Here is a 27730-nt window from a genome sequence, read left to right on the forward strand (position 1 = left end):
AGATTCCGTCTCTCACAGTTGAAGTGTACCTATGATAAAAAATTACAGACCTCTACATGCTTTGTAAGTAGGAAAACCTGCAAAATCGGCAGTGCATCAAATACTTGTTCTCCCCACTGTACCAGGGCATTTGTGAAAATTCTATAGCAATATAAAGTGGGAAAGCGGCCGTGTGTTTGGACAATTTAATAGACACCGCAGTAAATAAAACCGAATAAAAATATCTGTCTTGTCCAGGACCGGAGCCTACACAGACCAGTGCGCTACAGTAGGCCTTTATACAAACAAGCCATTTGCCACATGGACCTGCCATCATTCACTTTGAACTGGACTGAGTTTACAGGCAGTTGCAACGACGCTATTTTAGATCATTAGAACGCATTCGCCAAAAGTCAACAAATACACCTGAATGGATTTCTGCAAATATGTAAACACCACGGGAGATAGGGCTGGGGGCGATATATATATCGAATTAATTTGAATGTATGTTTTTGCGCGATATTCCAAATGCCTGTATCGCAGAATCAAGTGTTTTTGTTTTTATGAGTGTTTATGTCCGCTTGTTCTCATGTTGTCTTTTTGGTTTCGTCTCCTTCGCTCCTTCGGTGCTGTTCACCTTCCCATTTACACCAGAGATTTGTATATAATGATGAGATGCTCATGTCTCCACCCTAACAATGAGAGTCGTTGTACCAAAGGCGGGAAGGCAGGCAACAGGCTTAGGTTAAAAATAAAGAAGTTAACCTTTCGAACCATACCCTGTTTATGTTTCAACTCCTAAAATTCGAGCAGACACTACTAAAACGGGTGTACCAATTAACATTCATTCTGGAAAATGAATGCTCAGTTTGTCGCGCGCGCAATATGGTACCACGTATTGCTAGCAGCATTTTCGTCAAATAAAGATTGTTATACTAACAGTTTATTCTGTGTTTTATAAATGTGCAATAAGCAATAAAAATATATATAATTCTGAGAAATAAGGTAGGCCACTTGATTTCAACATCTGAACAAAGTGGACAGGCTAGCATGCTGTTCAAACAGTTGGAGACGGACTGAAGGTTGTGTTCATAACAATTCAACTGAAATTATACCTAGATCCAAGTTGGCTAAACTTACATGTTAGTCATTTTAGCTGCCTACTTACAAGCATGTGGGCTTGTGCTTGAGAGATTGTTTATGAGACAGGTGTTCATTTTCTATAACGCCTGCTATATTATTAGTAGATGTGCATTATGCATGGTTCTGGTTACATCTGTAACAAAAAGGGCATTTTTATAGACAGACCTGAAAGCCAGATAAGTGATTATTGCAAAAAAAAAAGCAGGTACATTTTGATAAAATAACTAATAAAAGTGGGTCTTATGGTTGTGGAAGACATACAGTGCCTTCGGAAAGTATTCAGAGCCCTTTACTTTTTCCACATTTTGTGTTACATTACAGCCTTATTCTAATATGTATTCAATTGTTTTTCCCCTCATCAATCTACACACAATACACCATAATGACAAAGCAAAAAGAGGTGTTTAGAAATGTATTACAAATAAAAAACGGAGATTACATTTACATAAGTATTCAGACCCTTTACTCAGTACTTTGTTGAAGCACCTTTGGCAGCGATTACAGCATCGAGTCTTCTTGGGTATGACGCTACAACTTGGCACACCTGTATTTGGGGAGTTTCTCCAATTCTTCTCTGCATATCCTCTCCAGCTCTGTCAGGTTGGATGGGGAGCGTTGCTGCACAGGTATTTTCAGGTCTCTCCAGAGATGTTCGATCGGGTTCAAGTCCGGGCTCTGGCTGGGCCACTCAAGGACATTCAGAGACTTGTCCCGAAGCCACTCCTGCGTTGTCTTGGCTGTGTGCTTAGGGTCGTTGTCCTGTTGGAAGGTGAACCTTCACCCCAGTCTGAGGTCCTGAGCGCTCTGGAGCAGGTTTTCCATCAAGGAGCTCTCTGTACTTTGCTCCGTTCATCTTTGACTCGATCCTGGCTAGTCTCCCAGTCCCAGGATCCCCACAGCATGATGCTGCCACCACCATGCTTCACCGTAGGGATGGTGCCAGGTTTCCTCCATACGTGACGCTTGACATTCAGGTCAAAGAGTTCAATCTTGGTTTCATCAGACCAGAGAATCTTGTTTCTCATTGTCTGAGAGTCTTTAGGTGCCTTTTGGCAAACAAAGCGGGCTGTCATGTGCCTTTTACTGAGGAGTGGCTTCCATCTGGCCACGCTACCATAAAGACCTGATTGGTGAAGTTTCTCCCATCTCCACAGAGGAACTCAACAGCTCTTTCAGAGTGACCATCGGGTTCTTGGTGACCTCCCTGATGATGGATCTTCTCCCCCGATTGCTCAGTTTGGCCGGGCGGCCAGCTCTAGGAAGAGTCCTAACTTCTTTCATTTAAGAATGATGGAGGCCACTGTGTTCTTGGGGACCTTCAATGCTGCAGACATTTTTTGGTACCCTTCCCCAAATCTGTGCCTCGACACAATCCTGTCTCGGAGCTCTACGGACAATTGCTTCAAACTCATGGCTTGGCTTTTGCTCTGAAATGCACTGTCAACTGTGGGACCTTATATAGACAGCTGTGTGTCTTTCCAAATCATGTCCAATCAATTGAATTTACCACAGGTGGACTCCAAGGTGTAGAAACATCTCAAGGATGATCAATGGAAACAGGATGCACCTGAGCTCAATTTAGAGTCTCATAGCAAAGATTCGGAATACTTATGTAAATAAGGTATTTCTGTTTTGTAAATTGTAATATATTTGCTAAAATTTCTAAAAAAACTGTTTTCGCTTTGTCATTATGGGGTATTGTGTATAGATTGCTGAGGATGTAAAAATAAAAAAAAATCAATTTTAGAATAAGGCTGTAACGTAAGAAAATTTGGAAAAAGTCAAGGGGTCTGAATACTTTCCAAAGGCCTATATATAATTTTACAAGCTCTGAATTCATTAGATCATTGCTGACTGTTTTAAATGCAGTGTATTTGACCTTTAATTGTACAACAAAGATTATTTAGAGAAAACATTTTCAAAATCTAGATATACAGTACCAGTCAAAGGTTTGGACACACATAAGTCAGTCCAGGGTTTTTCTTTATTTTTACTATTTTCTACATTGTAGAATAATAGTGAAGACATCAACACTATGAAATAACACATATGGAATCATGTAGTAACCAAAAAAGTGTTAAACAAATCAAAATATATTTGAGATTCTTCAAAGTAGCCACCCTTTGCCTCGTTAAAAGTGAATATGTGGAATTTCTTTCCTTAATGCATTTGAGCCAATCAGTTGTGTTATGACAAGGTAGGGGTGGTATACAGAAGATAGCCCATATTATGGCAAGAACAACTCAAATAGGCAAAGAGAAACGACAGTCCATCATTTCTTTAAGACATGAAGGTCAGTCAATCCGGAAAATGTCAAGAACTTTGAAAGTTTCTTCAAGTGCAGTCGCAAAAACCATCAAGCGCTATGATGAAACTGGCTCTCATGAGGACCGCTACAGGAAAGGAAGACCCAGAGTTACCTCTGCTGCAGAGGATAAGTTCATTAGAGTTACCTGCCTCAAACGCAGAATAGGTGAATGGATGATCTCCACATGTGTGGTTCCCACCGTGAAGCATGGTGGAGGGTGTGATGGTGTGGGGGTGCTTTGCTGGTGACACTGTCTGTAATTTATTTAGAATTCAATGCACACTTAACCAGCATGGCTACCACAGCATTCTGCAGCGATACGCCATCCCATCTGGTTTGCGCTTAGTGGGACTATCATTCGTTTTTCAACAGGACAATGACCCAACACACCTCCAGGCTGTGTAAGGGCTATTTGACCAAGAAGGAGAGTGATGGAGTGCTGCATCAGATGACCTGGCCTCCACAATCACCCAACCTCAACCCAATTGAGGTGGTTTGGGATGAGTCGGACCGCAGAGTGAAGGAAAAGCAGCCAACAAATACTCAGCATATGTGGGAACTCCTTCAAGACTGTTGGAAAAGCATTCCAGATGAAGCTGGTTGAGAAAATGCCAAGAGTGTGCAAAGCTGTCATCAAGGCAAAGGGTGGCTACTTTGAAGAATCTAAAATATATTTTGAATTGTTTAACACCTTTTTTTGGTTACTACATGATTCCATATGTGTTATTTCATAGTTTTGATGTCTTCACTATTCTACAATAATAAAAATAAAGAAAAACCCTTGAATGAGTAGGTGTGTCCAAACTTTTGACTGGTACTATATATCGTGAATCGGCCATAAGTTTGAAAAGATTGAGATATGAGTTTTAGCTCATGTCGCCCAGGCCTAACGGGAGTCGTCTTACGTTTGGGAACATTACAGTCCTATTAATCAAACAGCCATGAAAAGGTAGGCTCTCTCTCCCTCATTTATGACCATCAACAACAAGATCAACAACTAATGCTAACCAGAGCAATATTAGCTCAAATCTAACGAAGAAACATTAGATAAACCCTCTAAAGCTTTTTCAGCTAGTTGGCCGTCAAAATTGCACTGATAAACAATGGGGAATTATAGCCTCCTTGTCCTTCTGCAGCTTGCATGCCAATGAATGCTTGTCCCAACCAAGCACCCAAGCTAACTGGCTAAAGTTGGCTAGCTTGGTAGCAAGCTACTTCCAGACACAAATGAGAGAACACCGCACTCTGATCATTTTACTTGCCATAGCAGAGCTGGTTAGGCTGTTTACATGTTACCTAGAGCGTTCTTGACTAACTATTATTTTTTTTGCCTACGTTTACTGACACCGTTCATATTCAGCAGGTGTTGCGCGTTCATAAATTAATCAGTTGTTCTGCGCTCTGAGTTTATGGACTGCTTATCCTTTAACATCATGGTGTGTGGCTGCTGTCTTTCCATCGGCCCTATGCAGTGGTGTAGTGTTACCTGGTGAATCAAATTTAGCCCAAAAGTTCCCAAACGGCCTGCCCAGTGAAGGAAAGGCACCCTGTGTGAAACATCCTATGTTTTCCTATGGTTGTTTATGAGTTTTCCTATAGATTTTTCAGATTGTCACTCTTAAAATCACTTATTTATTTATTTTACAAAAACATGACTGTCTAAGTCCACAACAATGCTTAAACCACATCAATCTAATTGGGTGGGCCTGTCAGGGCCTGGCTCCCCAGTGGGTGGGCCTGTGTCCACTCAGGCCCATCCATTTCTACGCCCCTGATGCAAACAGCACATGATGACAATTGTGCATCACAAATAGCCTACTAACCAACACTTCGGACTAAACTTTTTCAATACCTGGTTTGCATACCCATTGTTGCCTTAGTTAGCATTTACTGGTAGATATCATAAGTTGAAATGTCTTTCCTACCCTACTGGCTACCAATGTCAGTCTTCTGTGAGCTGCTCCATGCCAAAACCAGTTGAGAGCTGCACACTCTTGCTGCATGCAGATGCTATTCCGCTGAAACTAGGTTATGTATGCGGCGAGCATGTGAATATATTTCACATGCATTGCGATTGTGTAGGGCTACTTTGTGCGTTATTTCTCTATTGTACTACAAGTCTTATACCTCCACTACACCACTTTGATACGCATCAGTAGGGATTAAGTGAGTATACGCAATGCCCACTGTTAAAAAAGAGGGGATACGGCTTATACCTGCGTATACCCTCCACTACACCGCTGGCCCTTTGTGTTTTACAAAAAGTGCACTCTCCTACATGAGCGCGCTGGTATTACGGTTGCTGTCCTTTCAGAATCACGAACATGTCACACACTGAAGGCCTATAGGTTCGCCACTGCGCAAACATGTCTATAATAGCTATAAAGGCTGTAAATATATTAATGTTTCAATAAAGAAGTGTATATATTTGGCCTGGCGTAGCGGTTTTATGCGCTGACTGAATGGAAGCTCATAATTATGAGTTCTTTACTCCGCTGGTCTCGGGAAGAAGTCCTCACTGTCCGAGACCGAGTCAAGACCGAGACACTCAATATGTGGTGTCGAGACCGGACTCAAGTACTACAACACTGACGTTAGCGGTTAGCTAGCTAGCAAGTTTTTCGTGGGTGAGGGGTTTGCACCTGCAGTGAGTTAACAGTTTTTGAGGCAGTGAATGTCAAGCATTTGAGCTATTTAGCTAGTGTTTTAGCAAGTTTACTAGCTACGTTACTCATTGAGCCATAGCTAGCTAACTACAACATTATGTTATTATTTAGTTAGCTAGCTACCTTATTATGCTAGCTAGCAAGCGAACTCTTGCAATGCAATTATTTAATTGCAACCAAATAGCTATCTAGCTAGTTCAGAAATGTTATACAGTAGCTAGCTACCTGTAATACAGGGCACACCATATTACTGATCCCCTAAATTTTTTCCGGCAGCATGGGAGCAACTACAAAACTCAGTGCCTCTGTTCGATGGTGATGGTTGAAAAGACCTGCAATCTATGGAACTGGTGTGGAATGCAGCAACATACTGTAGCTCTGCAATGAGCACCTGCATTTGGAGGTGATGACGGCTGCTGTCCTCAGTCAGACTGAGTCACAGCTCCCTCCAGTTGTAAAATTATTATTATTATTATTTTTGAAAAAAAATTGGTATTTTTTTTTGTCATTTAGCAGACGCTCTTATCCAGAGCGACTTAGTTAGTGAGTGCATACATTATTTTTTTCTTCATACTGGTCCCCCGTGGGAAACGAACCCACAACCCTGGCGTTCCAAACGCCATGCTCTACCAACTGAGCTACACGGGACTAATCTACCCATTGCTGCTTCTTGCACTGATTCTTTTCATAACATCTCTGGAAAGGGTCAGCTTGCCCTCCTCCAAAACTTCAGTCTGCTGGACAGTGTGTGAACAAAATGGGTACAGACCAGTGGTCCCTAAAGCATTTCTTTGTTATGAAATAAGCATGCCAAATAGATTTATGGCATATTGATCCATGCAGGTGTGCAGGCCGGCATTCTTAAAAATGTATGAAATATGGTGTAGTTATGTGTCCACCACACCCAGCACCCCTTTCCTTCTCCCTCAGAAAATAGCACTCCCTCCATCTGCAGTACATATAATTTAATCATTTAACATCAGTGCTGCTGGGGTTTCTTAGCCTACCGGTTAGAGATGGACAGGGCTGGAACAGACACTGAATGATGCTCTGTGGCTCTTGCAGGGATCAGTTCTTTACACAATGATGACACAATTTGTCTTTCCAGACTCCCGGCTGTTGTCTGGAATTGCACAACACATAGGGACGAATTATCACTTGTGTAGTGGTTTTCAGAAGTGTAGTCTATTCATGTAGTGGTTTTCAAAATATTTGTGAGAATCTGCTTATGCCTATTTATGAGAACCTGTTTGTTAGATTCTGCCTTGCTGTGTGTGTGTTTGTTTGTTTGTTTGTTTGTTTGAGTGTGCGCGCACACACATGTATGCATGTGTGTGAGTGCATGCATGTGCCGCTCTGAGAATATATCTTAATTCCTCGTAAAGGTGTTGTATTTGTTGACTGATCTCTCTCTCTCTCTCTCTCTCTCTCTCTCTCTCTCTCTCTCTCTCTCTCTCTCTCTCTCTCTCTCTCTCTCTCTCTCTCAGGGCTCTGTGAGCAGACCACTGTACTGCCTCTGAATTAGATTCAGAAGGGAAACAGGCTGAGGCTTAAAGCCAATTTATGCTTGATTCGAAAATGTGGTCGGAGGCTCCGTATAGAGGGTGTGACGCAATTACGGAGCGTCCGGTGACATGCAGAGGCCAAATTGAGGTCCATACTGCATCGTGGTGCGCCTCCCAAATTTTGTAACAATGCGGAGGGCTTCATATAGCTCTGTATAGCTCCGCGTTGACATGATTGGTTGACGGTAGGTGGGGGCGGGAGATCCTGTATAAACACAAACTCACTTCCTTGACAAGAGCTCTGCGCTGCTCCGCGAAGCGCAAGAAGTATGAATGCTGAGGCCGTATCACCGTAAATGCTGCATGGCCAATGCAGACATCAGATTGACCCTGCAGCACCTTTAGTTTTATTTATTTACAGGCAGCAGACATTTTATGTCTGTCATTGTACTGTTTATTTTTGTCGTTGGAATTCATCTGCGTACGTGTGTGTGACTGTGTGCGCATTCATGTGTTTGCGTGCCATATTCATGTCTGTTTGTATTCATGTGTGTGTGACTGTGGTTACGGTTGTCATTAGTGTGTCTTAGTGCTGTCTGTGTGACATCTGTTGTTGTCTACACTGCTGTATCTTTGGGAGTTGCACCAATCCATTAAAGTCACAGTTTATGATTATTGCTGTTGTCATTGCATTGTGGGTCGTATTCATTAGGGCAAAATGGTTTGCAACGGAAAACAACGTTTCTTATTGGACATGTTCAGGTAGTCCCTTCCGTTTTCAGTCAGTTTTTTTCTGTTCGATGAATATGATTATGGTTTACTGAGCTCACATTGGAGATGTGCAGTGGCTAACTCACCAGTAGTTAATAGTTTATAGCCCACCTACTCCTTCATCTTGGCTTGTGCGTCATAGAGTAGATATAATCCTATTATAAGCATGACATGACACCCAAATATATATATATATATATATACCTCAGTTTCCTTTTAGCATATTAGCCTATTCGGCCAACGAATGCAGTGAGATTGGAGACGGAGTGAGCTGTCAGTTGTAGTCAGAAGTCACTCAACTTGACTCTATGTTCATTCTAACCAGGCTCTGTCTCCTAGACTCCTCCTAGTGTAGCCTAATATACACACACACACACACACACACACACACACACACACACACACACACACCATATCTCCACAGTCCACACTGCTTTGATTTTGGCTGGCCTTGTGTTGTTGTTTGGCCTGTATTACGGTCCACGCTGTGTGAGTAAAGCCATTTGCAAAGATACCACAGACCTGTGAAAGGCCAACAGGAGTACAGCGGGAGAGAAGAGGGAAGAGGAGGGAGGATGAAGGGACGATGGAGGGAGGTTGGGCTAAAGGGATAATCGCCTGCCTGTAGTGGTCTGCTTTCTTTAGGAAACGTACGCTTTAGCACCCGCTGATACACACACAGGCTCAAGCACGGGCAGTTGCCCTCTCTGTCACGTACACACCCGTACACCGTGGGTAGTGTGGGAAAGCGAGGGCTTTCGCTACACTAGTAGCACCGCGCTCTGCCGTGTAGGCTATATGCTGAACATTGCATGACAGTTGGTGAGCTTTGTAAGCAGACCATGTCATGTCATGCCATCCCTGCCGCTGCCGCTGTTATCATCCCTACCATCTGTGCCACAAACCGTTTGCTGCTCAGTCAAAACACATTCACCATTTTAAAACAGAACAAGCCTAGGGAAACACTGGACTGCTAGTTCGAAAGTAGTGCAAAAAAGGGTACAAAACGTCATGTGAAAAAGAGGAAGACACTTTCTCACGGTTAAGCCTAGGGGCTAAACGTTCCCGTGGTTTTACATACTAGCAAAGATTTTACCACAAAAGGGTCTTCGTCAGGCCTTCCCCTCTGTGGTCAAAAATGAATGCTTCTAATAAAACTACTGGATCATTTAACAGTGGACTGTTCCATTATATTAGCCCTCTTTCTCACAGGGACAGTCCCGTGACTGTCTTTGTGGGGTACAGTGCAGAGCAGGGTCAGGCAGGAACCAGGTTCACGGCAGGGTCGTATCAGTGTCATTGACTAGCTCAGCTCCAGGGCAGATTAAGAAAGACACTGGTCGCGTTCCAGCCCGTCGCACTGTGCAAATGATCAGATCTCACAATGCCTGGAGAAGTGTTTTACATCTTAGGAACCACATTAATATGATATACATAGTCCGACTGTGTGGAGATGGGCTGGAACACAACCAACCCCTCACAGAAGACCATAGCTAAGAAAGAGGACTACACAGACGGGCCCCTAGTCTGTTGGTTCTCACGCTCTCGCTATTTACTATTTATGAGATTCTATCAGATCTAGCCAAGTTCTAAGAGAATAGGCATAAACTAGTGTAAGTCATTTTTTCCCCCATCTAGGTAGGGTAGACTTTCCCCCGAATCTCTTGTCTAGACTCTAAGAACAGCATTTCTAATAGTGTAGGCTTGGATTAAGGCAGCGAAAGCTGACCCCAGGCCATTGCCTAGGAGTAACATTTATCTGGACTCTTTAGGGGCATCTCTTGGACTGAGGAACTGAGGGTGCTTGTTATTGTAGCCTGATGTTGAAACTGTTGTTCCAAGGAGTCACATGATGAGAAAAAAACAAGCATGTGAGAATGGATCTGCCTACATCATTGTTGTTGGGAACAGTGGGGGTTGGCGGTGTTGGAAACACACACACACACACACACACACACACACACACACACACACACGTTGGATAAGGTGACAGTATGGAACCCTGATAAAGAACCAGCAAACACTGAATGATTGGGAATGATTGATTTGGGATTCCCACTGTAAGATAGTACACACACGCACACACACAGGCGCGCACACACTCACTCACTCACTCACACAAACGCCAAACACTCCCACACAACACAAGTATGCCAACGAACCCAAAGCAAAATGACTGATCCCAGGTCATGCACAGACTGCAACGAAATAAAACAGGCAAGACTTTGAAACTCCTGTTTGCACTTGTCCACATCAGTACAACATAACCAATATGTTATCTTCCAGTGAACTAGACTTCTTTCCCAATCATTTGTTCATTCGTTCTCTTCATTCGTAGCTCTTGTTTGTTTGTAAATCTACTGAATCCACTCATTCAGCAAAGCATGAGTGACCTTGACCATGCGGCTCTATTGGCACCGAGGACTTTTATTGTCTTCTGTCTCGCTGGCTTCTCCACAATAATGAGTGGCTTCTTGTTCTCTGCACTCCGCGACACACACCGAGAGACTGTAGAAAGACTGCAGTAGCTATCTGCTGCTGACTCTGTCTATTCTGTACCCATTGTCTGGACTCTCCGACTAGGGGGCTAGAGCTTCGAAAAGCGCCTTCTGTTCTATGTGATTGGCTCCCTGATGCACCAGAATATCCTTGACTGTTTCCTTTGTCACGCTGATGCCAAGGACAGCTAGGACAGAACGCTTCCCCTTTTTCGCCTTCCTTTTCTATTGGTAGATTTGCAGCCCTGAAAATCATGACCTGTTTTATCACGCAACTCTGCTGCTTCAGTAGATTTCCCCTGGCTGGCTGGCTGGCTGGCTGGCTGGCTGGCTGGCTGGTTGGTTGTACTGTCTCTGGTCGCTGTCTGTCTACCTCTGTGCCTGCCTGCCTGCTTACTTGCTCCTGGGCAGAAATTCGCCGTCTGTTTTAGCTAGTCAGCGGTGGAATAATCTGGTTGCCCATGTTAAGCAGTGGCAGCGTCATGAGTCATACACTACAGTACATCACAGGGCTCTACGCTGACCTTTTTTACAAGGATCATGTGTGCGCCTAAGTAAAACAATGTAGGTGCACACAAAGGCATTTAGGAGCACAATGAAAAATATGAGGTAATAAAGCTAGAATCCTTCATTTTTCTAGGCACACTGGTGCTCCTAAATAAAAATTCTGGGTCGCACAGCAAAATATTTAAGCGCATATGCGAGTAAATTGGGTGAACTGTGGAGCCCTGCATCATGTGCTGCAATACCACATTGTGCTGTCGGCTTACATCTGTGTACATAAAGTGCATTATTTAAAGAGTTTAAAGGTCGAAACATAAGTAATGTCGCCTCAAATAAAACGTCTGCAGTGCATTATGCCTTTTATATGTGTCATCCGAATAGTTAGGTTAGTGATTATTATGATTTTTATTGACCCCTTTCTTGTTTTTCTATTTCTGATCTGTAGGCGTTCAAGGATATGCTGTATTCTGCCCAGGACCAGGCCCCCTCTATCGAAGGTAAGGTATGTGTGTGCGCGTGTGTGCGTGCACATGCAGTGTACGTGCATATTGCACACTATTAGGGCACAACCCTGACCCACACGTCCCCCCAACACACCACTATTAGGTAACCCTTGGCCTTTCAGTATCAAACTGCTGCAGATAGCAATGCAAGAACAAAGTCAATCATCTGCATTAGATAGACTAGGAGAGAAAAGAGAGTGGAGGAAAAGATTGTCGAGCCAGGGAGAGGAAGAAAAGTGCACAATAATCAAATTTCATCCCTCAAATACCCCTCTCTCTTTAAATGAAGCTTCTGTCCATCAGTCTTTGGTCTAACATGGAGAAGAATGACAGAATGCTTTGCTCAGGCCTTTTTCTACTGTCGCTGGCGTCGTCATAGCTGTTTTCAGTTTATTGGACGGCTAATCCAATTCTACAGCGTGATTCTCAGTGAAACGCGTCATGTTCCTTTGTTAAGAGTTCCCTGTGATGTCTGCGTGGCATTGTGGGCTTGAAGACTTAGTCCAGCTTGTTACGTTTGACCAGGCCACAGAGGCTACTCTGTTCCACTCGCCTGTCAACACCTTTGTAAGAGCCTGAAGTCAGTAACACAGTCAAAGCTGGACGGAACTGCAGGACACATGTAGGTGTAGGATTTTATAGTGTAGCTGATTAGGGTGGAAAGAGTTGGCATCTATCAACCTTGAGATGTGCCTGAAGTTAGGCTAGTGAAAGCTTGAGGGGACCCGAGAAAACATGTAGGTGGGGGATTGTACACTGGAGCTTCTCTCAAAGGATAGAAAGGGTTTACTATCAAACGTGTGCATATCTGTGTGTCAGACCTGGGTTCAAATACTTCAGCCACCTACCTCGCAATCCAGGCAGGGGCAAGCAAATGCTCAAAGTATTTGAAAGGTTTCAGATTGTATTTGAACTTCGGTGTGGTGTGGTGTGGTGTGGTGTGGTGTGGTGTGGTGTGTGTGTGTGTGTGTGTGTGTGTATAGACCTATAGTGCCTTCAGAAAGTATTCAACCCCCTTGTTTTTTTTTCTCATTTTGTTGTGTTACAAAGTGGGATTAAAATTGATTTGTCATTTTTTTTTGTCAATGATCTACACAAAATACTCTGTCAAAGTGGGGGGGGGGGATGTAACTCCCTTTGTTCGCGATATCTACTAAGCTAACATGTGTTTTAAGATGGTCATACCAAGGATCATTTAGCTATTTGAGTTTGAATTTTAGGACATATATATATAAGCAGTGTCTGCTTTTGAAAAATGTTACCCATCTACCATTGGGTGCCCTTCTTTGCAAAGAATTGGAAAACCTCCTTGGTCTTTGTGGTGAGATATGTATTTGAAATTCACTACTCGACTGAGGGACCTTACAGGTAATTGTATGTGTGGGGTCTAGAGATGGGGTAGTCATTAAATAAAATCATGTTAACCACTAATATTGCACACAGTTCATGCAACCTATTAAGTGACTTGTTAAGCACATTTCTACTCCTGAACGTATTTAGGCTTGCCATAACAAAGGGGTTGAATACTTATTGACTCAAGACATTTCAGATTTACATTTTTGATTAATTTATAAACATTTCTAAAAACATAATTCCACTTTTTGACATTATAGGGTATTGTGTAGATCAGTGACACAAAATCTCAATTCAGGCTGTAACACAACAAAATGTGGGGAAAGTCAAGGGGGTTGAATACTTTCTGAAGACACTGTATATCCCTGTGTTTCTTCGGCGCGAAAACAAACACAGATTCCTGTGTTCATCTGAGGTCATAGTTCAACCATCACTGCCACTGATAGGATTGGAGCGAGCCTATCTCTGGGTCTGTAGGTGCTGTTGCTATGGCTGGACAGTGGACACATGGCCTGGAGTGTTGCCCGGGTTGAAACTCAACTCACCAGTGCATCAGCAAAAAAGTATTGTGACACTGTTATGCTCCCAGTGTGTTTACTGTAATAACAAAATAGTAACCAACCCTGTGTTATATAACCAAGAAGACACCACAGTCCGCACACTGTGAGACTCCCAACCAACTGTTTGATTTTTGTTAACCCTTGGCTCTTTTTTCAGTAGGCCTACCCTTTCCAAACTCACAACTGCAGACTGCAGTCGTCTTTGTTTACATCACTATGATACACCATAGATTCATTCACTACATGAATTAGGCCTAAAGGCATAGTTGTTTCCAATCAACAGATGGTAATAGAACTATGCGTGAATTGATTGTTGTGATCTCTGCAGCTGTTTGTCAATGTGTTGTGTGAGTGTGTCAGAGAGAACGGGAGCGAGGATGTGACCTACCCACGTGTTGTAAATGACAGTTATGAATGGCTGATGCTTATGAATATGTGTGTGGGTGTGTGTTGATTATCTCTGCTGCTGTTTTTGTACCATTACGTGTGTGCGTGTGTGTGTGTGCCAGAACTGGGTGTAAATAGCTGTTATTTGCCATGGCAGACTGATGATAATCACAGGCCCATTTTAGGCCAAATTGAATGTAATTGAAAAGTTAATGATGGTCCTTGGAAACAGCTGAGGTTTGCAGACTTGTGAGGTTGGTTTTGCCCGTTAATTTTCACACACAGACATCATGATGTCACTTACTTTACCAGCACTCTCACAAGTCTGACTTCACTGCCACCACCATCTACCCACTGTGTCAAAACTGTTTTAAGGGTCTTTCTTCAACTCTAGGCCAACAATATGTGCACACTACTCAGGCGCTCCTGTGATTTGTCAGTGTGTCATCCAGCTGTGTATCGATTGGTTGGTGTGTGGGGCCCAGACAGCCTCAGTGACCCAGTTCTGTAGAGCTATACAGAGAGTTACCCAAACCAGTTATACAGGGGTTGGCTCACAGTCAAACCAGTACTACACAAACTGCTGGGATGTGCTAGTGCTGTTGCCATGCCCTGGGGCAGTTGATAACCTTAATCAAACTGGGAGTTCAACTTCCTACACTATACACTGAGTGTACAAAACATTATGAACACCTGCTCTTTCCATGACATAGACTGACCAGTCTGATCCCTTGTTGATGTCACTTGTTAAATCCACTTCAATCAGTGTAGATGAAGGGGACGAGACAGGTTAAATAAGGAGTTTTAAGCCTTGAGACAATTGAGGCGTGGATTGTTGATGTGTGCCATTCAGAGGGTGAATGGGCAAGACAACATATTTAAGTGCCTTTGAACGGGGTATGGTAGTAGGTGCTGGGTTTTTGCACACTCAACAGTTTCCCGTGTGTATCAAGAATGGTCCACCACCCAAAGGACATCCAGCCAACTTGACACAACTGTGGGAAGCATTGGAGTCAACATGAGCCAGTGTCCCTGTAGAACGCGTTCAACACCTTCTAGAGACCATGCCCTGATGAATTGAGGATGGTCTGAGGGCAAAAGGGGGGATGCAACTCAATATTAAAAAGGTGTTCTTAATGTTTTGTTCACTCGGTGTACATTGAACTTGATAAACATCACACCAGAGAAGTGTTTTATTGGGTGGTATATAGCAGAGGTAGCCTGTTTAGGGGTTCATAGCAATTCAATAATATTAAGATCCCATTGGTATTCAATATATATATATATATATGGCCTAAGACAAAGGAAAAACAAGAAAAGGGACATTGAGGAAAAACTGTCATTTGGTCCATGATTCAGCCACTGTCAGGATCCCTGTCTGAGATAAAATAGCATATATTTTAATAAAATGAGCTGTATTCAGTCTGCAGACTCACAACAACCCCTCTTGGATAGTCCCCACTCAGATTTGGTCATCATGTGTCACTGTATATTGAAACTGGAGTCATAACACTTTTTCTTTTTTTTATACATTTTCGGGTTGAAAAACCCCACTTTCAGTGTAAACTCAAATGACTGAAACCAGATATAAGGTATGTAGAAAATATAATGGAGCTATATACTTTAAAAAGATATATATCATCTTTGAAGACTAACTCACCAAAATAAAAGCTAGACAGTCAGGGAAATTTGATTTTGTTATTATGTTTGAGCATTAGAACACAGCATTAGCCATGGCAAAATGCATGACATTTTCATTAAAACTGCAAACATTTCTCTACACTGCCAAGATGGGAGTGGGGCCTTTAAAATGTTCTTGCCCATTGCCTCCCCCTGCCACGCCCACCACCTAAGCCCCTTTTTGATAAAAAAAATACCTTCCAGTGATTATCTTTTGCTGCAAATGTCTGAATGCATGTGTCCTTGCGTGTGTAATGTATTCATGATACTCGTTCTGCAGAAAGCAGAAGGATGAGCGTTTTGTTATGAATCAAGAGTTTTGCATCTAAAGCAAGGCTATTAGGGCAATTAATCCTTTCCTCCCAGCCTATCACATTTCAAGTTCATATCAGCGTCTTTGATCCTACAAATACATGAGATTACATAGTTTCAAAACCGATTTCAGGAATACAAGTCATCAAGGACTTAATACAGAGGTCGGCATTCTCCTTAACTCCAGTTCTACGAGGTCACAGTATGTGCCTGCTTCTAATCTATCCCAGCACAAATGCACCTGATAAAACGTACATGAACCCTACATGAGCACGTAAGGGGAAGGTAGACTCCTTGAAATATTCTTGACACCCACCCAGTCTTTTCCAGACCACAGTCTGGCTGTTCTGACTCACAGATAGTGCTCAGACACTGAGTCAGAGGCACCTGTCTGGACACGCATAGCCCTACTGTAAGTGAACCTAATACTATAACACTGGGAATTATTCGGAACCAACCTGCTGCCCTCTCTCCAATGGCTCCTCCTGATGGCCCTCTGAGGTATTACAGGAGTGAGGCAGCGGCGTATCGAGGCACATACTGTACTTTCTTTAAATGACTTTAGACCAGGGGACCCACTCTCAGTCAAACCGATGGCCCGGGGACCCCCATTATACGTTAGCAAAAAATACAAATGAACATGTCTTATCTTATCATCAGGTGAATGATAATGGCAAGGAGAAATAATTAATATTTTAAAATGAATAGCTTTGGTAGATTATTTTTCATTATTTTGACCTCCCACATTAAGTGGAAGTGTAAACTAACTTAGCCTATTAGCTAGAAGGGTAACTCCAAACACATTTTGCTAAGAGTAGCTGTTTAGCTGGTTAAACAAAGGTTAGCCATGTGTTGGCAAACATTAATGTCCAAGTTGACATGTTATGCTCGACCCACTCAGTTTTCCACCAAAAAAACACCAGAAAATGGCAAAAAGAGTAGAACCAGCTCACTTGCTTTTACAAAATGATTTGACTATTACATGTTGAAAGTTTCTTTAAAAAATATATATATATTAAAAGGAATAGTTTCACCATATTAAGAGTTCAGTTCACGTAACAGGGTTGACCTTAAAATGAGGGACAGGTTTTGAATCACTAAATCACATGAAATAAATAATAATATTCAGAAATGACTTTGTCAAAGCAACAAAATAACTAGGGCTTTACAATGATGGTGAAAACTTGGAGAAATGTTGTGGTTAAGTGGGTTAAAATCTTCCTAGAAGTCACAGAGGTTGCACAGAGGACATGTCAAAATGCAGAATTTTGGAACTTTTCTTAATCTTATTATTGGTGTCCTTTAGTAGTGGTTTCTTTGCAGCAATTTGACTATGAAGGCCTGATTCACGCAGTCTCCTCTGAGATTTGTATGTTACTTGTAAAGCATTTATTTGGGCTGCAATCTGTGGTGCAGGTATCTTTAATGAACTTATCCTCTGCAGCAGAGGTAACTCTGGGTCTTCCTTTCCTGTAGCGGTCCTCATGAGAGCCAGTTTCATCATAGCGCTTGATGGTTTTTGCGACTGCACTTGAAGAAACTTTCAAAGTTCTTGACATTTTCCGGATTGACTGACCTTCATGTCTTAAAGTAATGATGGACTGTCGTTTCTCTTTGCTTATTTGAGCTGTTCTTGCCATAATATGGACTTGGTCTTTTACCAAATAGGGCTATCTTCCGTATACCACCCCTGCCTTGTCACAACACAACTGATTGGCACAAACGCATTAAGAAGGAAAGAAATTCCACAAATTAACTTTTAACAAGGCACACCTGTTAATTGAAATGTATTCCAGGTGGCTACCTCATGAAGCTGGTTGAGAGAATGCCAAGAGTGTGCAAAGCTGTCAAGGCAAAGGGTGGCTACTTTGAAGAATTTCAAATATAAAATATATTTTGATTTGTTTAACACTTTTTTGGTTACTTTATGATTCCATATGTGTTATTTCATAGTTTTGATGCCTTCATTATTATTCTACAATGTAGAAAATAGTAAAAATAAAGAAAAACCCTTGAATGAGTAGGTGTGTCCAACCTTTTGACTGGAACTGTATATATTTTCGGGGACCCCTGCAGTACCTCCGCAGACCCCCGGTTGAAAACCCCTGCTTTAGACCAGTGTTCCTAGAGAGCTGCTATGTGTGCAGGCTTTGGTCTCAAGTGTAGCACTAATTTAAACACCTGATTCAACTAATCTACAAGATGAATCCAGTGTTTTAGTGCTAGGCTGGGACAAAAGCCTTCACACATTGTGGGCCTCCAGGAGGACAAGGAGTGAAGAACACTTTGTACATATCCATCATATATGTTCTTCCCATAGAAATTGGAACCGTTTCAGTCTCTCACAGCAGTCTAGTGTTCTACCGCTGCTATGTTCTCTGTATGAACATATTAGCCTTCTATGAAACATTAGCTCTCTTTCTTCAAACATTGCAAAACTGCTTTTCACTTCTATCAAAACATTCTCACCCTCTACTGTTTGAACTCTCAAACATGGCTAGCTGTTCTACATTCTAAAAGACCTCAGCAGCGCTCAGCATTATGAACATGCTAGAACTGCTGCTGTCTATTGTCGACACTGTCAATGTCATCTGCACCATTCATCTCCACCATGTCATGCCACCTGAATGTGCAGAATAAGCTAACTTTGAGAGGTTAAGTAATGACTGTGTAATGTATGTACAGAAAACCTGCTCACTACTGAGTCTCACAATAACCTACCACACCATCTCTTAGGACAGCCTCTCTCAATGCAGTCTTAGTGTAGGCAAGACACTAATATCATCAAAATCAATATATCATAGCATGTTTTTGGGCTCATTCATTAGATCTGACCTGATTTAAGTAGAATACTGAAAAATAATGTAAAAAGTACCATTAATATTACTAAAACATACGTTGAAAATGATACTGTTGCTGCTTCCTGTTGTCATGGATTAAAAAAATTATAACAGTGTCAAAACACTGGTTTGAAATGTCAGAATTCATAATCAATATGCTGAAATAAGTTGACATATATATATATAAATATAAATTACTCCCACACACACACACACATGTCACACTTGTGTTCAGATTACTTGTATTTAGCAACATATTTACCTTAAACTGCTCACGCACCAGTATTTACCAAGCAGTCACTCTAGACTGAAATGGATTAGCTAGTTCTACTGTAATCAATAGAGCACACAAATGAATCACTCACATCCATATTGTATTGAAATCAATGGAACTGGGACGGCGACATGTATCGTTTGCGCTCTTTTAAAAGAAAAACCACAACGAATTTGGGTATACTATATGTAACTGTGGATTTCAACGAATCATCTCTCCACAGGTAGTTCTAAATAGTGACACGGGTTGCTTTCATTTGAGTGATGACTGTCAAGTCTGTGTATTAGTTTGTGGCCAGCGACTTTTATACAGAGTGCGCCACGAATTGTCTGTACCATTTAAGTATGGTGTTAAGTCCTGCGACAGACAGCGCGTATGACAAAATCAACAGTACCAAACCAAATATATTCATCTGATTTCAAGCAATCTATTTAGTGTTGGCGTGATGACTATACACGTTTTATAATAGCATCTCCAATCTGAGGTAAAAAGGATGTTTAATTCCACTAAATTTTGTGGTGAAAATGCAAGCTTGTGTAATGTAGTAACACGTTTTGTCCACCATATGGAAATTAGTGTAATATAATATAATTCAATATGTCAAAGTAGTTCAATATTTTCATATATGATGATGGTAAATGTAGCACACTCACACATTTTTACAATAATGACATATATTTCTTCCTACTTTAACCATGGAGAGAGTTTAGAAATGCTCCTAAGCACAATTGAACAAGGCGCTCTAGACTAGAGCGTCCATAGGGTCAGTGCAGCAGGCTGAACGTTTGACATCCCTACTTAGGAATCCAGGCGTTTCACATGTTTTGATGTATTTACGGTAAACAAGGGCTTTCTAATCAGTTGACTAGATAGTTAAATCTGTGCCGTTAGTGTTGGAATGCATCAAATATGTGAAACGACTGGGTTGAGGCTATCTTTGGCGAAAGGACCACTGCTCGATATCACAGAGGGCAAAAATAGCAAGGTCTCAAAGACATTTGCAAACCCCTTGAAATACGTCAGCTGTAAAAGAGAGAAGATTAATAACACCTCGTTTTTCTTGTGCTTCCTCTCTTCTCCTGTCTTTCCAGTCACAGACGAGGACACAGTCAAGAGGTACTACGCCAAGTTTGAGGAGAAGTTCTTTCAGACGTGCGAGAAGGAGCTGGCCAAAATCAACACATTCTACTCAGGTAACTGTGCATGTTGCTGTATTTCATGCACCTGATATAACCAAACCACCGTTTGTTTCTCTACTTAGCTAGCCTATTTCTATGATTGTACCAAAAAACCAACAGCCCATTCACATTGCGTTTATTAGCAAACAGTCACATTCTCCTCCACTGTCCACCACAGGTCTAGGCCACTAAAGGCCCATCTGGTCAGAAGACAAACATTAATCCCTTAGGGACTGAATCTTCCTGCCAATAGTTAGGCAACATAGACTGAATCTCCCTGCCAATAGTTAGGCAACAGAGACTGAATCTCTTACTCAATCTCCCTCTCTTCTCTTCTCTCCTCACCCTCTCTCCCTCTCTCTCCCCCTCTCCAGAAAAGCTAGCCGAGGCCCAGCGTCGTTTCGCCACTCTGCAGAATGAGCTGCAGTCTTCGCTGGATGCCCAGCGGGAGAGCAGCATGCAGGGCCTCCGTCGCCGCCGCAAGGCCGTCTTCCACCTGTCCCAGCAGGAGCGCTGCAAACATCGCAACATCAAAGACCTGCAGCTGGCCTTCTCAGAGTTCTACCTCAGCCTCATCCTGCTGCAGAACTACCAGGTTAGTAGACACTACATCTTATACACTACCCCCTATGCACTACATCTTATACACTATCCCTAGACCAGGGGTGTCAAACGTACGGCCCGCGGGCCGGATCAGGCCCGCAAACGGGTTTAATCCGGCCCGCGAGATGATTTCGGGGGAAAAAAAATATATAATTTTTTTTTTTTTGTAAAGTATAAAAATGCGCTGCAATTTTTCAATAAAATAAACTGCTGTTCCAATTGCGTCCACTGGATGGCGCAATAGCAATTGTGTTAAGCAAGCAAACTGTTTATACCGGGGCAGAGCAAGTAGGTCAAGCACGTGCAGCCAATGAGCTACTTTATTTTGCCCGCAATATTTATTACGGCTTCTACTTTTAACATTATGTGCTTTGGCACCCTCATTGCCCCAATATGTCTCTGTCAAAAAGAGAAAAGTGGACGCAGAGTGCAGAGTGTTCCAAGAAAAATGGTCATCCTATTTATTCACGGAATTGAATGGGAAAGCTGTATGTTTGGTGTGTTCAGAGCATGTTGCAGTGCTGAAAGAATATAACCTTCGTCGCCACTATGTGAGTCTTCATGCCGACAAATATGACAACTTTCAAGGACAGCGGAGATGAGAGAAGGTGAATGAACTGTTGGCGGGTCTGAAGAAACAGCAGTCTGTGTTTACTCACAGCCGAGACATCAGTGACGCTGCAGTGAAAGCTAGCTACCTCATTGCTAATGAAATCGCAGTGGCTTCAAAACCATTTAGTGAGGGTGAATTTGTAAAAACATGCATGATGAAGGCAGCGGAGATTGTGTGCCCTGAAAAGCGGCAGGCTTTTGCAAATATCAGCCTGACAAGAAACACAGTTGCAGACAGGATTTCCGATCTTTCAGTGGATTTGGACAGCCAGTTGAAGCAAAAAGTAAAGTCATTTATTGCGTTTTCGGTTGCAATTGATGAAAGCACGGACATTACAGATGTTGCACAACTGGCCATTTTCATCCGCGGAGTTGATGACACATTGACCGTCACCGAGGAGTTCGTGGAGTTGGTGCCGATGACAGATACAACGACAGCAGCTGATATTTTTACCGCACTCGTCGGGCGCGCTGGACAGGGTCGGAGTGGACTGGTCCCGCGCTGTCAGCCTGGCTACAGATGGTGCGCCCTCAATGATCGGGAAAAAAGCAGGCGTTGTGACAAAGTTCAGAGAGAAAGTGCAATCTGCAAATGGAGGACGTGATTTTTTGACTTTTCACTGTATTTTGCACCAGGAGGCTTTGTGTTGCAAGTCATTAAAGATGGATAACGTCATGAAGGTGGTCATCCAAACTGTTAATTTCATCCGATCCAGAAGCCTGAATCACCGTCAGTTTGACAGCCTTCTCAGAGAGAAAGACCACATCTATGGCCTGCCATACCACACTGAGGTAAGATGGTTAAGCCGAGGTGCTGTGCTGAGGCGTTTCTTTGATTTACGAGAAGAAATTGAACAGTTCATGGAAGAAAAGGGCAAACCAGTGTTAGAATTTCATTCCGCAGAATGGATGCAGGACCTTGCATTTATGGTGGATGTTACAGAGCACCTGAATAACTTGAACAAACAGCTGCAAGGGCGCAACAAAGTTGTCACGCAGTATTATGACAGCATACGTTCTTTCAAGTTGAAGCTGTCATTGTGGGAGACGCAACTTGCCGGTGGTGATGCAGCTCACTTCCCCTGTCTGAAAAATGTGTGCGCGACCCAACATGTGTTACGGGAGTTTGAGCAACGCTTTCAGATTTATGTTTATATGTTTTTATGTTGATGTGCTATTGTTTTTAATTGATTTTATTTTATTTGTATATTTAACCTATTCTTGACTCTGTGGTTCTTGCACTTGTTTGGGGAACAGGATTTCATTATTTTTATCTACATTTCTGCCTGAGAAATGACACCCTGATATAGTTCTGTGATCTGTGATATACTTCTGTGAATCACTGAGGCATTGTGTGTTTGTGTGTTCTTTGTCCTCAGAACTTTCAAATAACTTGAGGTGTTTTATGATTAATAGTGATGTTGTGCTTTTGGACACTGTCCTCAGGCTCCAGCTTTATGTTTATATGTTTTTATGTTGATGTGCTATTGTTTTTAATTGATTTTATTTTATTTGTATATTTAACCTATTCTTGACTCTGTGGTTCTTGCACTTGTTTGGGGAACAGGATTTCATTATTTTTATCTACATTTCTGCCTGAGAAATGACACCCTGATATAGTTCTGTGATCTGTGAAACAGTTCTGTTAATCACTGAGGCATTGTGTGTTTGTGTGTTCTTTTTCTTTAGAATTTTCAAATAAACTTGACGTGTTTTATGATTAATAGTGATGTTGTGCTTGTACTATTTTGGACACACTGTCCTCAGGCTCCAGCTTTATGTTGTATGTTGATCGTATTAAAACAAAGAAAACAATCTGAAGTTGTTGTTTTTAAGTTATATATACCATGATTTTTCCGGTCCGGCCCACTTGGGAATAGATTTTCCTCCATGTGGCCCCTGAGCTAAAATGAGTTTGACACCCCTGCCCTAGACTCTACCCCTAGACTACCGCTAGATACTACCTCAGCCTTATCCTGCTGCGGAACTACCAAGTTAGTAGACCCTAGGCTTGGGCAGTATCCAGATTTTCATATCGTCATACCGTCCTTCTCTCATCCCGGGATTTACGGTATTACCGGCATTGCACACAAGGGGGTGCTAAAAACACAAGATAAGGCCATTGGGCCTCTATTACCGGAATGCTAACAAAAGTAGCACAAACTAATAGTGAAATCACATTTAGTTAGCTAAATCGAGCGAAAACGAACAAACTAATTGCAGACAGGCAAATCCAGCTCATAAAGTTATACAAGCATAGCTAATAGCTACCAAATGTCATTTTCGGTGAGTGTGGACATTTACAAGTGAAAGTGAACGAGAGAAATTGTGCAAATGAACGAAGTTGTGATGCATGCTTTTCTGAAGGAAGAGCAGCATGTGTACATGGAGCAGAGGGGACAATGGAGGAGACAAAATGCTAGTAGGAAGCACAGGGAGAAAATGGCAGCTGTACAGAACTCACCCAGAGATCTCTGACTTCTGGCAGAAAGCCATTATAGGATATCTGATGGAAAACATTTAGTAGTGAATTGCACACAAGTGTAATTTCATCACCTCATGTGTGCCGCACAACAGAGACTCGCCGATAGATATAGAACGCTATGGACTCACCAGCTCCCGCTTTCTCCCGTTGTGCTATTTACAAACAAACACGTGACTGGCTCAATTGTTCTGGGGAACTACGGTAAGCTTCATAATGTAAAATAATGTGACAGGTGAAATGAAGAACGCAATCTGCTTTATCTCCTAATGTATTGCACAAGTTGACTGCAGGTGTTAACTTAAAAAGTAGCTACAAATACAGCCTCATCCTGCTGCAGAACTACCAAGTTAGGTACCAGCTCCTAATCACCAAACCCTAGACACTACCACTAACCCTAACCTTGTTGTTCTGTGTCAACAAGTTTTTGTCCTAAAAATTCAATGGGAGACTCCTATTTATAACCCTTCAACTGTTTCTCCTCTCCCCAGAATCTGAACTTCACAGGTTTCCGTAAGATCTTGAAGAAGCATGATAAGATCCTGGAGACATCGCGGGGAGCCGACTGGCGCGTGGCCCACGTGGAGGTGGCCCCCTTCTACACCTGCAAGAAGATCACGCAGCTCATCTCTGAGACTGAGGTACTGGACTGGACAGCCATTTTGTTTTCCCCTCTTATCAATGAAAAGCATTGGGTAGTACCAATGTACTATAATCCTTTCAGTTGTTATTTTTTTATTCGCTTATTATCTATTTTACCCCCTTTTTCTCCCCTATTTTGTGGTATCTAATTGGTAGTAGTTACAGTCCCTGTCCCATCGCTGCAACCCCCGTACGGACACGGGAGAGGCAAAGGTCGAGAGTCGTGCGTCCTCCGAAACACAACCCAACCGTGCCGCACTGCTTCTTGACACAGTGCCCGCTTAACCCAGAAGCCAGCCGCACCAATGTGTCGGAGGAAACACCATACACCTGGCGACCGAGTCAGAGTGCACTGCGCCCGGCCCGCCACAGGGGTCGCTATAGCGCGATGGGACAAGGACATCCCTGTCGGGCCAATTGTGTGCCGCCCCATGGTTCTCCTGGTCGCGGCCCGCTACGACAGAGCCTGAATTATTAGCTTATTATCTTGTCTTAACTTTTAGCTGTGACACAATCTCTTCCTTCCTCGCGCTGCCTCCATCTCTCTCGCTCTGCCTCCATCTCTCTCGCTCCGCCTCCATCTCTCTCGCTCCGTCTTTCTCGCTCCGCCTTTCTCGCTCCGCCTCATCTCTCTCGCTCCGCCTCCATCTCTCTCGCTCCGCCTCCATCTCTCTCGCTCCGCCTCCATCTCTCTCGCTCTGCCTCCATCTCTCTCGCTCCGCCTCCATCTCTCTCGCTCCGCCTCCATCTCTCTCGCTCCGCCTCCATCTCTCTCGCTCCGCCTCCATCTCTCTCGCTCCGCCTCCATCTCTCTCGCTCCGTCTCCATCTCTCTCGCTCCGCCTTTCTCGCTCCGCCTCATCTCTCTCGCTCCGCCTCATCTCTCTCGCTCCGCCTCATCTCTCTCGCTCCGTCTCCATCTCTCTCGCTCTGCCTCCATCTCTCTCGCTCTGCCTCCATCTCTCTCGCTCCGCCTCCATCTCTCTCGCTCCGCCTCCATCTCTCTCGCTCTGCCTCCATCTCTCTCGCTCCGTCTCCATCTCTCTCTCTCCGTCTCCATCTCTCTCGCTCCGTCTCCATCTCTCTCACTCTGTCTCTCTCTCTCTCAGGCCCTGGTAACACAAGAGTTGGAGGGAGGAGACAGACAGAAAGCCATGAAGAGGCTACGAGTGCCCCCACTGGGTGCTGCACAGCCTGCTCCGGCGTGGACCACCTTTAGGGTCGGCTTGTACTGTGGAGTCTTCCTCGTCCTCATGGTCACCGTCGTTATCACAGGTATGCCCGTCCTCCCTCCTTCCCTCCTTCCCTCCCTCGCTCCCACTGAGGCTGTAACACAGGTTTTAAACCTGGTGGTGTGAAGAGCTTTACCATGTAAAACGATTAGCTCGATAGTGATTATTTTTTCCTCCTCATTCCTACAGGGCTAAGTGCTCTAGTTCAGGATTTGACAGCTGCGTTAATGACAGAAAGGTGACGTTAATGTGTTATTAATACATTATTAATATTTTTTTAACCGTCTTGGCCTCTAGCTGCGGTTGTGATAGAAAATGCCAACGTGTGGCCGCTAGTGAGGATCTACCGCGGCGGCTTCCTGCTGATCGAGTTCCTCTTCCTGCTGGGTATCAACACGTACGGCTGGCGCCAGGCGGGGGTCAACCATGTGCTCATCTTCGAGCTCAACCCCCGCAACAACCTCTCCCACCAGCACCTCTTTGAGGTAAGAGTTTGGTCCTGTATGGCTCAGTTGGGAGAGCATGGTGCTTGCAACATCAGGATTTTGGGTTTGATTCCCGGGGCCACTCGTACATTAAAATGTATGCACTCATGACTAAGTCACTTTGGATAAAAGCGTCTTCTAAATGGCATATATATTAGTTTTGTCCTATAAGTCTGTCGTTGGATACTGGTTGAGTTTTATTCATACAGCTCTGGTTATTACTTGTACCAATGTGGCTTTTTATGCTTAAGCAATAAGGCCTGAGGGGATGTGGTATATGGCCAATATACCACAGCTGTCAGCCAATCAGCATTCAGGGCTCAAACCACCCAGTTTCTAATCACATTTAGTGTAGTGTTACTGGATCTTGCTTTTCACATTATTATCAAGTCATTTTCTTGAATTATCTCTCCCTCTTTGTCTCATATTTAAACTAGCTTTACAACACAAGTGAACCTCTCTCTCTCTTCCCCTCCACATAGATTGCTGGTTTCCTGGGGGTGCTGTGGTGTGTGAGCATCCTGTCCTGTCTGTTCTCCAAGTCCATCCTGGTGCCCATGCAGGCCAACCCCCTCATCCTCTACGGCTTCTTCTTCCTCTTCCTCATCAACCCCTTCAAGACCTGCTACTACAAGTCACGCTTCTGGCTCCTCAAACTGCTGGTGAGACGCTCAGAATGCTGAAGAAGTGTCAAATGTTATTGGGCCGCTGAACCTGTCTGAACATGTGCCTGACATCATGATGGGGGAAATGGGGACAATGGAGACATTTTTATGTTGCCAAATGCTTTGTAGTCCTGTGCATCCTCAGTCAGTAATATATATCTCTCGCTCTTCCCCTCTCCCTCTCCCTCCATCTCCTCCAGTTCCGTGTGGTGACAGCCCCGTTCCACAGGGTAGAGTTTGCAGACTTCTGGCTGGCTGACCAGCTCAACTCTCTAGGGGTGGTTCTGATGGACCTGGAGTACCTCATCTGTTTCTACAGCTTCGAGCTCGACTGGAAGCAACAGGACGGGCTACTGCGGGACAGTAAGCAACGGATACACACACATATGAGTACACATGGATACATACAATGCGTACATATGTGTAAATGTACACATATAATTGCGCACACACGCATACATACACGCACGGAGACACACACACACAATAACACACTCCAAGCTCTATGGAAAATAAGCTTGTTAGTTTTACTTTCAATCCGTCAGCTCA

The 27730-nt window shown here is 43.3% G+C and overlaps 1 protein-coding gene and 1 non-coding gene across 2 annotated transcripts in view; one reads left to right on the forward strand and one right to left on the reverse strand.

Moving 5' to 3' along the window:
• The window catches only part of LOC121535123 (xenotropic and polytropic retrovirus receptor 1 homolog), a 51217-nt gene that overhangs the window by 10339 nt on the left and 13148 nt on the right, over nucleotides 1-27730 (forward strand). The window contains exons 2-9 of the mRNA XM_041841858.2: nucleotides 11820-11871; nucleotides 20375-20476; nucleotides 20836-21056; nucleotides 24650-24799; nucleotides 25909-26074; nucleotides 26329-26516; nucleotides 26999-27178; nucleotides 27382-27544. Coding sequence (XP_041697792.1) covers nucleotides 11820-11871; nucleotides 20375-20476; nucleotides 20836-21056; nucleotides 24650-24799; nucleotides 25909-26074; nucleotides 26329-26516; nucleotides 26999-27178; nucleotides 27382-27544 — 1222 coding nt within the window. The remainder of the gene's footprint in view (nucleotides 1-11819; nucleotides 11872-20374; nucleotides 20477-20835; nucleotides 21057-24649; nucleotides 24800-25908; nucleotides 26075-26328; nucleotides 26517-26998; nucleotides 27179-27381; nucleotides 27545-27730) is intronic.
• Nucleotides 6672-6745, reverse strand: trnap-ugg. The gene has a single exon. It is a non-coding gene; the product is annotated as a tRNA-Pro (tRNA).

This window comes from Coregonus clupeaformis, chromosome 21 (assembly GCF_020615455.1).
Source record: "Coregonus clupeaformis isolate EN_2021a chromosome 21, ASM2061545v1, whole genome shotgun sequence".
Classification (NCBI taxonomy): domain Eukaryota; kingdom Metazoa; phylum Chordata; class Actinopteri; order Salmoniformes; family Salmonidae; genus Coregonus; species Coregonus clupeaformis.